General features: G+C 43.2%; 1 protein-coding gene across 5 annotated transcripts in view; it reads left to right on the top strand.

The window, feature by feature from the left end:
* The window catches only part of fbxo38 (F-box protein 38), a 45197-nt gene that overhangs the window by 12000 nt on the left and 17464 nt on the right, over positions 1–15733 (top strand). For 4 of the 5 annotated variants that reach the window (XM_086178619.1, XM_086178617.1, XM_086178618.1 and 1 more), the window contains 8 exons: positions 998–1163; positions 7781–8056; positions 8298–8391; positions 10008–10138; positions 10944–11356; positions 11582–11801; positions 11887–12069; positions 12158–12319. In XM_086178619.1, coding sequence (XP_086034745.1) covers positions 998–1163; positions 7781–8056; positions 8298–8391; positions 10008–10138; positions 10944–11356; positions 11582–11801; positions 11887–12069; positions 12158–12319 — 1645 coding nt within the window. The remainder of the gene's footprint in view (positions 1–997; positions 1164–7780; positions 8057–8297; positions 8392–10007; positions 10139–10943; positions 11357–11581; positions 11802–11886; positions 12070–12157; positions 12320–15733) is intronic. The other variant, XM_086178620.1, reaches the window with a different exon arrangement.

Here is a 15733-nt window from a genome sequence, read left to right as displayed (position 1 = left end):
GTGAAGTTTTGAGACTGTTCAATTCCGACCCTGAAGAAGACAACTTTATTTGCTTAGTGAGCAGGTGGAAGGCAAAGATAGTGATTAGTTGGAGTAGGACAAAGTGGGGATAGAAAATGGACGGATGGATGGACTTTTCCTTGTGTTATTTATTAATCTTTTTCATCAGCTGTGTTAATTGGAAAAAAGCATTTTCAGTACATATATGTGGATGTTACTGGTATGTATTTAATTAAAAGTAAAAAAATATATTTTTGCGTATCTTTCTGTGTAGATATCTCATGTTACAATGTAGACACCTAAGGCTCATAGAAAAGTGTGGCATACATAGGTACACATATATCTATTTATTTGTTTCAGCCGGTTCGGCAGTTGCGCTCAATAGTCTGGAAATGACGGTAGTTGTACGTCTGTTTTTCCAAGAGGTCCGCAACCTTAAACACTCAGTCATTTGGATGACTAAAATGAAATTTTAGTTATGATCTTTATCCACTTTCAGCTAACGGAAAATGCTGTCCAATTCCCTGTGCCCTAATTTTCTTACCACTTGTACTTGAGCGAAGCAGTGAACTATCAACCAGAATAAAATAAAAAAAAAAAAAACAACTACCATTTCACTGAACAATGTTAAATATATATTTGCTAAGGAAAAGCCAATAGTGCCCACATGTCAGGACTTTGAGAGCCTTAAAAATCAAACAGGTTTTTATTTTAATGTTACATTGTCATCATAATCTTCAAATTTAGAATTACACAAAAAATAACAAACTAAAATAAAATCAATTTAAATTAAATTCACATTTTTTTATTTTCCACAGCCAAGGGTTGCCGACCTCTGGTTTATCCAATAAGATGAAAGCTTGTGATTTGTCACAGTTTTAGGTTTAAACAAAAATATGTATTATATATTTAAATATATATATTTGTATATATTATATTGAGATTGTTGTGACGTATTCAACTCCAACTCCATGTGATCATGCGTTTGCTTTTTCAGGGTGTGGAGACGTCCCACCTGGAGTTGGTTGAAGCCATATGGAACTACATGCCTCAGGTTCACATCTTGGGGAAGTTTCGCAACCGCAACGGGGCCTTTCCCATCCCGGCCGAGAACAAACTGACCATCCCCATAACTGCGAAGATCCAGACGCTGCATCTAGTGGGTGAGGGGAACTCTCCCACTTCTAGTGTTCGTGCAAAGGAGGTCCGTGTAACTTCCTAGCAGAAATAAATGTGGGGATCATCGTCCCCTGTCCTTTTTGTATCCATGCACTAAAAACGTTTTAAACCGCTTGCTGTGTTCTGATATCTCACACTTACATTTGAGACACTGAGTTCTTTTTATACTCTATTCCGGAGTGACCAAAATTGTCTAGATTTTGTACCAACATGGAGAAGGTTAAGGGAGTTAGAGATGAACCAGGATTTGATTTCAGATAAGCAGGAGGTGGGTGAGTGTGTTTAGTTTGGTTTGCTGGAAAGGTAGAGTGAGTTGTCATCTGCGAAGCAGAAGAAGTGAATGTTGAATTTACAGAAAATATGTAGGGGGGGTAGAAGGTAGATGATGAAGAGCAGTGGCCCCAGACAGAGCCTTGGGGTACAATGCCCGTCGGAATATATATAACCACTCACTCACTTATTCGGGGCAATTTTTCCCAGTTAACCTGCTGTGTGAGACCGAAGCGCAATGCAGCCACAGGGCGACACTGGCCTATGTCTCTCCAAGCCTGCCTTGGGGGGGGCACGGAGCAGTGTCTCCCTGTGCCGGTCCCAAGCCCGGATAAATGCAGAGGGTTGCGTCAGGAAGGGCATACGGCATAAAACTTTTGCCAAAAACAAACATGCGAGTCAACCAAAACTATACCATACCGGATTGGTCGCGGACCGGGTTAACAACGACCGCCATTGGTACAGATGACCTACAGGGTACTAATGGAAATTGGGCTACTGTGGGTCGAAGAACAAGAACAAGAAGAAGAGGAGGAGTACATGTTCGGAAGCAGAGAGAGGAGGAAAGGAAAGAGTCAGGGACTGAGAGTAGGGACTTTGAGTATTTGGACTATGACAGGAAAAGGTAGAGAGTTGGTCGACATGATGCAGAGAAGGAAGGTGGATATACTCTGTGTCCAGGAGACCAGGTAGAACGGTAGTAAGGCTAGAAGCTTAGGAGCAGGCTTTAAGTTGTACTATTATGGTACTGACAAGAAGAGAAATGGAGTAGGAGTTATCTTGAAGGAGGAAGGAATGTCCTAGAGGTGAAAAGAATGTCAGATAGACTTATGAGTCTGAAACTGGAAATTGAAGGTATGATGCTCAATGTTGTTAGTGGCTATGCCCCACAGGTGGGATGGGAATCTGAAGAGAAGAAGAAATTCTGGAATGAGTTAGATGAAGTGATGCAGAATATGAGAGAGTGATAATTTATGCAGACTTCAATGGACATGTTGGTGAAGGCAATAGAGGGGATGAAGAAGTGATGGGCAGATTTGGTATCCAGGATAGGAATGCAGAGGGACAGATGGTGGTAGATTTTACAAAAAGGATGGAAATGGCTGTAGTGCATACCTTTTTCCAGAAAAAACGGGAACATAGGGTAACTTATAAGAGCGGAGGTAGGAGCACGCAGGTAGACTACATCTTGTATAGACGAGGTAACCTGAAAGAGATCGGTGACTGCAAAGTAGTTGTAGGTGAGAGTGTAGCCAGACAGCATAGGATGGTGGTTTGTAGGATGACTCTGGTGACAAGGAAGATGAAGAGGACTAAAGCAGAGCAGAGGACAAAATGGTGGAAGCTGGAAAGTGAGGAATGTTGCATGGTTTTCAGGGAGGAGTTGAGAAAGGGTCTGGGTGGTCAGGGAGACCTTCCAGATGATTGGACAACTACAGCTAGTGTTATCAGGGAGAGGGGTAGAAGAGTACTTGGTGTGTCATCTGGAAGGACAGTAGATAAGGAGACTTGGTGGTGGAATGAGGAAGTGCAGGAGTGTATACAGAGAAAGAGGTTGGCGAAGAAGAAGTGGGATACTGAGAGGACTGAAGAGAACAGACAGGAGTTCAGGGAGATGCAGCGAAAGGTAAAGATAGAGGTAGCAAAGGCAATACAAAGGGCTTATGATGATTTGTATGCTCGGTTGGATAGTAAGGAGGGTGAGAATGATCTATACAGGTTGGCGAAACAGAGAGATAAAGATGGAAAGGATGTACAACAGGTCCGAATGATTAAGGATAGAGAGGGGAATGTATTGACAGATGCTAGAAGAGTGACGGGAAGATGGAAAGAGTACTTTGAAGAGCTTATGAATGTGGAAAATGAAAGAGAGGCAAAAGGTAGAAGAGGTGACTATTGTAGACCACAAAGTTGCAAAAATTAGTAAAAGTGAAGTGAGGAAGGCATTGAAGAGGATGAAGAGTGGAAAGGCAGTTGGTCCTGATGATATACCTGTGGAGGTGTGGAAGTGTCTAGGAGAGGCAGCGGTAGATTTTCTGACTAGATTATTCAACAGGATCTTAGAGAGTGAGAAGATGCCTGAAGAATGGAGACAAAGTGTGATGGTGTCTATTTTTAAGAATAAAGGGGATGTGCAGAATTGTGGCAACTATAGAGGGATAAAGTTGATGAGCCATACAATGAAGTTATGGGAAAGAGTCGTGGAAACTAGACTGAGAGCAGAAGTCAGCATTTGTGAACAGCAGTATGGCTTTATGCCTAGAAAGAGTACTACAGATGCAGTATTTGCATTGAGAATGCTAATAGAAAAGTACAGAGAAGGCCAGAGGGAGCTGCATTGTGTTTTGTAGACCTAGAAAAGGCATATGACAGGGTGCCAAGAGAGGAGCTCTGGTATTGTATGAGGAAGTCTGGAGTGGCAGAGAAGTATGTTAGACTGGTGCAGGACATGTATGCTAGCTGTGAGACACTGGTACGGTGTGCTGTAGGGGTAACAGAGAAGTTCAAGGTAGAGGTGGGACTCCATCAGGGATCAGCTCTGAGCCCCTTCTTGTTCGCAATGGTGATGGACAGGCTGACAGATGAGGTTAGACAGGAATCCCCATGGACCATGATGTTTGCGGATGACATTGTGATCTGTAGTGAGAGCAGACAGCAGTTAGTCACAGCAAGACAGAATATATGTGTGTGAATGAGGGGAACTCGGGTGGAACGGTGAGGCTACAGGGAGTGGAGATCAAGAAGCTGGAGGAGTTCAGGTACTTAGGGTCAACAGTCCAGAGCAACGGAGAGTGCGGAAAAGAGGTGAAGAGACGAGTCCTAGCAGGTTGGAATGGGTGGAGAAAAGTGTCAGGGGTACTATGTGATAGACGACTTTCAGCCAGAATAAAAGGAAAGGTGTACAAGACAGTGGTGAGACCAGCGATGATGTATGGACTAGAAACTGTTACAATGACCAAAAGACAGCAGGCAGAACTAGAGGTTGCAGAGATGAAGATGTTGAGGTTCTCTTTGGGAGTGACACGGATGGAGAGGATCAGGAATGAGTTTATCAGAGGGACGGCACATGTTCGATGTTTTGGAGAGAAGGTCAGAGAAGCCAGACTGAGATGGTTCGGTCATGTACAGAGAAGGGATCGTGAATATATTGGTCGACGGATGCTGGAATTGGAGCTCCCAGGCAGGAGGTCTTGAGGTAGTTGGTGTGAGAGAGGAAGATACAGAGAACAGGGTTAGATGGAGAAAGTTGACTCGCTGTGGCGACCCCTGACGGGAAAAGCCGATAGAAGAAGAAGAAGATGTGAGGCCGAAGCGCCAACCACTGTGCTGCCATCAATTATTTTCAATTATTTCTGGAGTTACTTGCATATCTTGCATATCTTGTATTAGATTGTTGTCTGTGACGTTCAGACTGCTGTTTTATATAGCCAGCTATTTCAAACAATTCAGCCATCCTTCTGGCTGTAGTTAAGGGATCTCTGACTGGTCCGGGGTGAACCGAGCCTCTCGCTCAGTGACACCTGGAATAGGTGACTCTGAGAGCAGGATAAGCAGTATAAATAATGAATGAATGATTTGAATGCTGCTCAAATGTCAGCAATGGTACATGTGATAACTCAAAAAACTAATTAGGGCTATTTTGTACATTTTCTTGACAGCACCTTTTTTTGATATAAAGATAAACCTTTATCTATATAAAAGTTATATTTAATCATCGCCATCATTTGCCTAGCATGCCCAGCATGGCATTCATATATGTATGTATGTATATATACTGTACATGCATATATATGTGTGTTCGTGTGTGTGTGTGTGTATGTGTGTACACCTGTTTCCCCTAAGGGCGTAATTAAGTATTAATCATATGTATGTGTTTGTATATAAACTATAAGGCCAAAAGTATTCTGCCACTCGCATATGAACTTAATTGACATCCCATTCGTAATTCATAGGATTCAATATGATGTTGGTCAACCCTGTGCAGCTATAACAGTGTATAAGTACAATGTATGTATATATGTATAGATATTTATACACACATACACACACATATATATGTACCGTAAGTATATGTATGTATATATACACATATATATATACATATAAGTATATGTATATATACGTGTGTGTGTGTGTGTGTGTGTGTGTGTGTATATAGATATATATTTGCGTGTGCGTGCATGTGTGTATAAATATCTGATCGCAGCTGGACACCTGGCATCTTTTTTTTGGAAACAAGTTGGATCATGTTTGGTGTGAGGTCCTGTGTTGTTGAGATTCTCAGGATGGACTGCAGGTTCTCATCAGCGAGACGACTCCTGTGTGCTGTTTTGTTAATTTTTATCACTGAGAAGAGCTTTTCTCACAGATATGTGCCACCAAACATGCACAAGGCTCGAGCAGCATGTAGACGGAGCTGGGGCATTGCTGCAGGGATGGATTGAAATAACTCTGCGGGCCCCCCAGTGTTGTACTTTGCCTTCAGTGTCCCAATACATTGCAGCTCAATCAGTTCCATCTGAATCTGCACAGGTGCAGTTTCCACATTGATGGCAAATGGGTTGCAAAGCAAACTCAAAACTCTTTTTTTTTTTTTGTTCTTCAAAGTCATGTGCGAACTCAGCACATAGTGCGTTTAGTTTATCGGCAAAGTGCATTTTTGGGAACACCGTTGTACTGACTTGGTTCAACATTACTTGCCAACAGGGAAAGTTAGGCAAGTTGCACTGTTGCATTTGTGTCTCCAACAAAAGCAGCTTCACTTGAAATGCCTTCTCTGCGTCATACATGTCAGTGATCATGTGGTCACATCCCTGGAGCTGCAGATTTAAGGCGTTAAGATGAGCTCTTATGTCAGCCAGAAATGCCAACTCGCACTTCCACTTTTCATCCCTCAAAATGGTTGAGTCTTTTCCTTTACTGTCCATGAACTGACAGATTTTGTTTCTGAGCTCAAAAACTCTGTTAAGAACTTTTCCACGACGTAGCCAACGCACCTCTGTATGATAAGGAATGCCGGAAAACTCTGAATCTATCTCCTGCATAAAAGACCGAAACTGACGGTGATTTAATCCTCTAGCTCGGATTAAGTTTACGGTGTTCGTTACAGTATTCATTACATGATCCATCTTCAGGACTTTGCCACAAAGTGCTTCCTGGTGGATGATGCAGTGATATGCCAGTACAGTTCCTCCTGCATCTTCACTCGCATCCTTCCCAGTCGTCCACTTTTCCACTACACATAGCCGGTGCTCCATGGATTGTAAGTCCAATAATTTTTTTCGGGGTAGTTTCATGTCGGTTACACTTTGACATACGTTTTCAGTTTTCCAGTCATTGTCCCGTGTGTCAATTTAATGTCCATTATATTCTCTGTTTTCAGAATCAACTTTTCTCTTCGGGGTTGTGAGGGACTATCTTCGCAATAACTTACATCAACAGAAGCTAGACTTGATTGACGTGGGAAAAGCGGAGCGAGGCAGCTGAAGCATTTCATTATGGGATCTGTAGTATTGTGTCATCAGTGCTTCATATCGATGGGCCATTAATAACGATAATGTTAAAATGATCTCGTGGGCTAATTGTAATCACACTGGGGACCAAACTTGGCCCGCGGCCCTGAGTTTAGCACAGATGGTGTAAAGGAAAGAATGAACGGGGCCATGTATCATGAGATTCTGAGCGTAAGCCTCCTTCCATCAGCATGGGCATTGAATATGTACCCCGGTTGAGTCTTTCTGCCTGACAATAATCCCAAACACACCACCCGAGCAACAAAGGAGTGCCTTCATAAGAAGCATTTCAAGGTCCTGGAGTGGCCTAGTCAGTCTCCAGATTTCAACCCCATAGAAAATCTTTGGAGGAAGTTGAAAGTTTTTGTTGCCCAGCAACAGCCCTAAAACATCACTGCTCTAGAGGAGATCTGCATGGAGGAATAGGCCAAAATACCAGCAACAGTGTGTGAAAACCTTGTGAAGACTTGCAGAAAACATTTGACCTCTGTCATTGCCAAAAAAGAGTGTATAACAAAGTATTGAGATGAACGTTTGTTATTGACCAAATACTTATTTTCCACCACACCATGATTTGCAAATAAATTCTTTAAAAATGTTATTTTCTGAATTTTTTTTCCCTCATTCTGCCTCTTGTTGTTGAAGCTATGATGAAAATTACAGGCCTCTCATCTTTTTAAGTGGGAGGACTTGCACAATTGGTGGTATATGTGTGTATGTATATGCTCATATTTATTCACATACATACATGTGCTCATGTACATATGCTCATGCTCTTGTCATATGTTCATGGCGTCATATTTTGCCGTTTGCCACAGGTGTCAACGTCCCAGAGATCCCGTGCGTGTCCATGCTGCGCCACCTCTACCTGAAGTGGGTCCGTCTCACCAGGCCGCAGCCCTTCAAAGACTTTCTGTGCGTGAGCCTGCGAACCTTCGTCATGCGGAACTGTGCCGGGCCCACAAACTCGCTCAAGTATGTACCCCTGGTCACGGGCCTGGCGTCGGCCCGCAACCTGGAGCAGCTGGAGCTGGTGCGCGTCCCCTTCCTTGGGGGGCTGATCCAGCATGTTGTGGAGGACAGCTGGAGGTCAGGTGAGAGACAACAGCTCGTGGCATTTGGACCATGCGGATGCAGGATTTGAAAGTCTTTCTAGAACATCCTTTGCTTTTTGTGCTTGATTTTTAATTTCCAATTTTCATCCTGCTTCCTTCCTAATCTTTAGCATTCCACTTTAATTATTTTCCCATACATACGGTACCCACTATTTCAGACATCTGCTGTAGACTGGACTACTTGTGAGTTCAGCAACTAAGGTTGTTGTTTTCCTTGCAGGAGGATTCCGGAACCTGCACACTGTCGTGTTCGGAGCCTGTAAAAATGCCCTGGAAGTGGACCTTGGCTACCTGGTCATCACTGCTGCTCGCAGGTACTCAGACATGACATTCATTTTGCAAGGAAAAATGCGCTGTTCAGTTGCCGTGTGGCATTTTCCAAACAGGCAGTTTGGAAAATGTATTAAAAAAACTGAATCTCACAAATCCCATTCCCAGTGGACCATAAAAGAACATATCAGATGTCGAATACATGGCATTTTAACCATTCCATGGGAAATATTAGCTCATTTTGAATTTGATGGTAGTGTCCCCTCTTCTTTCAACAACTGTCTTTATACTTTTTTGAGAATAGGGGATTTTGAGGCATGCCGGATGCAGAGTATGCATCTGCAGTTGTAAGGGGAAAGTTTTGTGTTCTTTGTGTAGAGACCGCGTGGCTGGACTAGTGACTAGCTCAGACCAGTGAGCATCACAGAGCAGCAAACTGACCTAAAACGCATTTTCATGCTTTTTAATGTGGCCTCTTTTTTTTTCCCTCTCTTGCTACAACTGGATGTTTGATTTTTCTTTCAAGGGATTGCTGTTTGCCTGTCATAAAATGTTTTATTTGGATTTTCTCTGGGGAAGGTTGCAGATTGAGCCATAATATGTCAAACAAGGTCATTTCTGGAAGTTTTCAGTAAGCATCGAGCCAGTCCGGCCCTTGACCTGTACCAGATTTTTAAATTTGGCCCAATGTGTATTTTAGTTTTAACGCCCCTCGAAAATCTCCATGCACACTTCCCTTTTTTTTAAAGCAGTGCCGCTGAAGGGCCTGATGATCATGGCCATCCAAATTTGACCTTGTCCCTTACACAAAGAGATTCTGACGGATTCTCTGATCTCTAGCTTAGGGGTGCCCAACACATTGATCTCGACCTACTGGTTGATGGCAGAACCCTGCTTTTAAAAATAAACATAGGAGACTGTGTGACATAATAGACTCCAGTAAAGGTACTGTGGGTAGATTGCATGAAAAAAAAAAAAAAGCTGTTAGCCTATCGTCCATCCCCATATATGTATATATAACTTTATATCTCGTTGACTCTGTCATTTTAAAAGTAATCCATACTGTAAATAGTGGGATCTTCAAACTCATCACCTTTTTATGCAAAGGAACATTTTTTCTGGAGTTGTTCCACAGTTTTAAGACGCACTTTGTCACAGGTTGTTGAACCTCTGCCCATCTTTACATCTAAGATGCTCTGAAATGTTCCTTTAATACCCAGTCATGTTACTGACCTGTTACCAGTGCACCTTGTTACTTTGTCAAATGCTCCTCCAAGTCTTTATTTGATTTGTGCCATATACTTTTTCCAGCCTTTTTGTTGCCCTTTTTGCAACTTTTCAAGATGGGAATGAAATTAATCATGAAATGGTAAAAGTGTTTCAGCATTTGATGTTTGTTTATGTTCTATTTATATTCTTTATGTTCTATATTTGCAAATATCAGCATTTCTTTTTATTTACATTTTACACATTTTTTATTTTTTGGGGGAATTGGGGGTCTTAATTTCAAATGATACAAATTATATCTTGCTCTGAGTATTTTAACGTAGTTTGTTCTCATTCCTTGGCTACCTTTAACGGCTGAAAAGTCTTTTTTTTACAAATTGAAGCTATTATTATGTGTTATAAGTAAATATGTATACATTTTTCATTCAAACAGGCTACATGAGCTGCGTATTCAGCCGTCGCTGACAAAAGACGGCGTCTTCTCAGCGCTCAAGATGGCTGAACTAGAGTTCCCTCAGTTTGAGACACTTCACCTGGGATACGTGGATGAATTCCTGCTACAATGTTAGTTCCTGCTCTCGAGTGCAGTCGCGCTCATTGACAATTAAATCATGCATACTCTTTGCCTTTAACAGCAATACAGATGGGGGTTATGAGTAAGAAAGAAAGGTTTGGGATTGAAATGAGGAGGTTTTGTAGAATCATAAAATCAGTCTTCTGCCATAAAGGATCGAGATCTAAGATTTTTTTATTTTTTATAGCCCTCACAGCAGCTTTCTGAAACCAGTTTCAGATGCGGGAGGAATGAAAGGCTTATGCCAGTGGACAGGGAGAGGCAGTGGTCCAAGCGGGAGGAGAATAATAATTTTCATAAAAAATACATGTTATTTATAAGTGCCTTTCTTAAAACTCCAAAGGGACACTTTACAATGGAGAAGAGTGGGTAAAGTCAATATAGAGCTACAACAACTATGGATAAAATTGACATACAATAGAAAAGTCAAAGATGGTACAGTGTCAGTTTTGGCAAGGAGGCATCAGGTGAGTGTTGAGTCTGAATTTGAAGATTTGAATAGAGTCAAGAGTTGTGCACATCAGGTAGCAAAGAGTTCTTTAGCCGTTTTGCAGTAAAGCTTTCACTATTTAACAATAAAATTAAGGGGCATAAATGCACTGGCTATCGGGATATCAAGAAAGGAAAGAACTTATGCAGACATTAGCATGTACCTATATAGCAAAAAGAGGCGAAAAGTTAAATAAAAGAACTCCCAGCTTTCAGCCTGGTTGTGATGAATTTCTATATGGTCAATGTAAAAATTCAAGAAAAAAGTCATGATGATTTAGATTTTTACTGTGTGTATGTGTGTAGGTAAAATGAGCCATTCAGAGCTGGTGAAGTATGGCCTAGCTGACGTCATCGAGAACCCGGGCATCATCACCGATATTGGCATAAAGGTGGTCAATGAGGTGTTCACCAATATCAAGTACCTCCTGATCTACAACTGCCCTCATTTGCATAACCCTCACCACTGGATCACAGGTAAACACACACTGACCAGCTGCTGGTGTCAAAAATCTAAAATAAAAAAGGAGGGAAAAAAACAAAAAAAAAAACAGCTCCGCCTATTTGCGTCCTCAGATCAGTCCAGATGGAGCCGCCTGGTGGATCTCACTCTGGTCCGCTGTCATGCCATCAAGCTTGAATCCTTCTCCCAGTTCATAGAACTACTGCCCAATCTGGAATTTATATGTCTTGACCAGATGTTTAGAGAGCCACCCAAGGTAGACAGTGCATTGAGAATGTACACAATAGCACACAAACCTTTTCAGTAGAATCCCTTGTCACAAGCTGTCACGATTGTGGATATTACTCAAAGTTGGGAGAAAAAAATGAGATGCAAATAATTATATTGGTATTATTTTTATGTGTTTAATATTTTATGAGTGACATCTTGACAAATAGACGGATAGGGTGGACACTATTTCTGTTTTCTGTGTGTTGGTCAGGGCTGTGCGAGGGTGGGCCTCAGCGCCGGAACCGGCATTGGTGTGTCTTCTGCACTCGTCAGCAACCAGAACTCCAACAATGACAACGACAACAACAACAATCACCACCACCACAACAACAACAACAACAACAACGAGGCCAACGTGCCGCCGCCCCCACAGCCCCCGCCCCCACCCCCTCCCGTCAACAACAGCAACCAAAGACAGCAGCAGCACAATGGCAAGTCCCAATTTTTATGGATCAAACATTGTGCACTCACACCTTACTCCGGAGGGTGTGTAAAAAGGTGTTGTCATCCCAGTAGCAGTGGAGGTAAACGGGATGGAGGACGAGGAAGTGATCTTGGGGGACCAGAACGCAGGTGTGGATCCCCACATAGAGCTGAAAGGAGCACCCGGGGAGGTGAGGGCGGAGGATGCTGATGTGGCTCCGGGGCCCAGCTGTTCAGCCGGAGTGCAGCAACCTCCTAATGATGATGAACAAGCAGGTACAGTCTGGCATCCAGCTTTGATTTTCAAAACATAGTGTTCCATTCTAAACCCCCAATGTTTGCTAAGTTGCACAAAACCTCCCAGGTCCCAGTGGTTTGGTCCAGCAGTGCAGAGCAGCTGGTGCCGCAGCTTCCAAACCCCCGCTGGTCATTTCCGATTCCGACAGCGAAGAGGAGGAGGAGGAAGTCCTTTCTTCTAGACTCACGCCAGCCTCCTGCTCCCAGCAGCCTACATCTCGTACAGAAGGTGCGGGGTGGGGAGGGACACACACAACACAGTCACAGCAGGGATCATCTCACACACTGGTTTGTGTGCAGCGACATTATGGGTTGGAGAATATCCTCATTCTCAAAAACATGTACATGATTCCAGTTTTAGATAAATTAATTTGAGTTACAACACTAAGAAATAAGGTAGACTTATTAGATTAGATCAGGGTTATTGCATGTTTGCAAGGCCAAAAAATGCAGCACCTGGCAATGAAATAAACCCATCAGCCTGCGAGGGCAGCAGCCGGAGCAGTGAGGCCCAGACCTCCCTCTCCCCTGCAACATGGTCCAACTCTTCTGGGGGCGTTCCCATGCTGGCCTAGAGACATAGTCTCTCCAGCATGTCCTGGGTCTTCCCTGTCGCCTCCTCCCAGATAAACATGCCCCAGGAGGCCTCCTAATCAGATGCCTAAGCCACCTCATCTGACTCCTCTCTATGTGTAGGAGCAGCGACTCTACTCTGAGCTAAACTGCTCACCCTATTTCTAAGGAAGAGTCTGGCCACCCTACGGAGAAAACTAATTTCAGTCAATTGCATCTGCAATCTCATTCTTTCGGTCACTACCCACAGCTAGTGAACATAGGTGACGGTGGGAACATAGATTGAACAAAGATAGATAGAGCTTCGCCTTTTGGCTCAGCTACCTCTTCACCATGACAGACCGGTATAGAGTCTGCATCACTGCACACGCTGCACTGATCTGCATGTTGATCTCCTGCTCCATCCTTCCATCCGTGAACAAGACCCCGAGATACTTCTCCTCCAATTGGGGCAGGACCTCTTCCCCGACCCGAAGTGGGCACTCCACCTGTTTCCGATTGAGCACCGTGGTATCTGATTTGGAGGTGCTGATCCTCATCCTGGCTGCTTCACACTTAGCTGCAAACTGCTCCATTGAGAGCTGGAGATCATGGCCTCATGAAGCCAACAGAATAACATCATCTGCAAAAACCAAAGACTCAATCCTGGGGCCACCAAACCGGAACCCCTTGAGGCCCTGGCTGTGCCTAGAAATTCTGTCCATAAAAGTTATGAACAGAATCGGTGACAAAGGGCAGCTGTGGCGGAGTCCAACTCTCACCGGATGTAAAAATGTAACTGAATTAAAAACTAAAAATACAGTCATGCTCTGTGATGATCACTTGTCTGAGGCTGAGCCCGATGCTTGGTGGTGTCTCATCTTTTGTACAAGTTCATCAATGTTTGGGGTCAGGCTCTGAGATGAGGAAATCCTCAGGATTGAGGGAGGGTGCTTATCATTAAGACGGCTCCTGTGTGATGTTTTGTTTAGCTTCATCGAAGAGAACAGTTGTTCACACAGGTATGTGCTGCAAAACATAGCGAACGTCCGAGCAGCTTGGATGCACAGCTGGGGCATTGTGTCGGGGATGAAACGTTCAAACTCAGCAGCATCCACTCTCATGTTTTTCCTTCCGTGTGTCATTGCACTGGAGCTCAATCAACTCCATTTGTAGGTTTGGTGGTACGCTTTCCACGTCAACTGCAAAAGGATTGCCGAGCAGTGCAAACCTGCTCGAAGTCAGCAAATCAGCGTCGGGAGTTGGCTACAAGTATGTTGGTTATATCGGCAAACTGTGCACTCGGGATCGCAGCAGTAGAGAGCCTCCCTTCCATGGTCTGGCAATTGGGAAGTGGCTCAAGTTTTCTATCCGCATCTGCAGCCAAACTTTCTCCTCATGAAAGACACACAGGTTTGCCTTTTACATGTACTCTGCCTCCAACCTGCCTTGAAATCCCCTGTTTTCAGCGTCCACCTTTCGTTTAGCCAAATTTTGGGGAGGAGGTAGCTGAAATTTGACATCTGCTCTGACTGCTGATGAAGAATTAAACCAAAGCCCGCTAGCTGCGCTGCCGTGAGTTTGCACAGTACCATTGCATTGTGGGGAATGTAGTATTGGTGCGGCCAAAACACCAGCAGGCGCCTGCGGCCTGCGGGCCATTTCTAATAATAATTCAATTTCATCCCAGGGGCCAGAGATGATATGTTCACAGGCTTGATCCGGCCCGCGGGCCTTGACTTTGACATATGTGCTCTAGAGCCTTGAGGAACCCAGGGCGGATGTCATCCATCCCCGGGACACCACTGCTAAAGAGCTTTTTGACCGCTTCAGCAATTTGCCCACATCCAGGCAAGGGAAAACTGGATCCAAAGTTTTCCTTATTCATGAGGGTCTTCTGTGTTGCGCTTTGTCAGATCTCTCACCTGGGACAAGTTTGCCTTGGATGAGCCTTCCAAGGGCACGAAGCCCCCAAAAACATATCTCCCACGATCACTTGGACAGTCAAACCCCTCCACCACTGTAAGGTGGCAGCTCAAAGAGGGGGCAATGAAATACTGATAAAAATAAAATTAAAACATGGAAACTACATTTAAAAAATTGTTTTTATGATTGTTGATTAATTTCAATCAATTAATTCCACTGATTTAATTTTTTTAATTAATGTTTCATTACTGGGGTAAAAAAGGCATTCAGTACATACATTTAACGTGTTATTTATACTAAACACAGTGTCCAGATAGCAAAGTGGAAAAAACCCATACCATCCATACCATATTTACCAAACATACTTTATTTATTTTTAAAAAAAAAAATCCATAATTGTGAATATGGATAATTATTGAGGTAGCTGCTAAGACTGATGAACTTGCTCACATTACTTGTTTACTGAGAAACATCTCAGGAACATTACTCAAAACTGGGAAACCCTTCGTAAATACTAAAACTCTTCTCTGCAGAGGGCACAAAGTGATCTTTGTCTACCAACAGAAAGCACCTTGTGTTGTCTCGATACTTTTTTTTTTGCACTCGAACTTTTATGGACAGGTTGCTAGTTGATCGCAGAGCCACATACAGCAACATACAACCATTCTCCCTTGTATTCATGCATCTGGGCAATTGGAAGTCTCCAAACAACCTGTTGCATGTTTTTAGACTTTTGTAGGTGCCACACTGCCACCTATTAAATTGATCTGGTTTAATGCATTACTTTTGGTGCCCCTAATATATACATTTTGACATTTCCCTGTCTTGGGATTTATGACAGATTATCTTGTTTTACTTGAGGGCACGAAAGAGATTAAAGAGGTTATCATAGACACTTATACAGACTTACTCCTACACTTTGGAGTTCTCACCTACTGCACCACAAAAGGGAAACACTTTTTGCACTTAATTTATATTATCATTAACAGGAATGTGTGTGTATTTGTATCCAGGGAGAAGGTCCCACACACATCTGACACATGATGCATAGTCCAGTTCATGGACTTATTACCATCTATCTGGCACACCTACGGTATAGAGCTTAAGGAGATTGAGGACGTCATGAATGAAAATGGTCAGTGATGTCTGGGTGCACGCCAGGCTT

Source organism: Fistularia commersonii, chromosome 31 (genome assembly GCF_037954325.1).
Source record: "Fistularia commersonii isolate RoL2024-O1a breed Wild chromosome 31, RoL_Fcom_v1.0, whole genome shotgun sequence".
NCBI lineage: Eukaryota > Metazoa > Chordata > Actinopteri > Syngnathiformes > Fistulariidae > Fistularia > Fistularia commersonii.
This window is presented reverse-complemented; position numbering and strand designations above follow the sequence as displayed.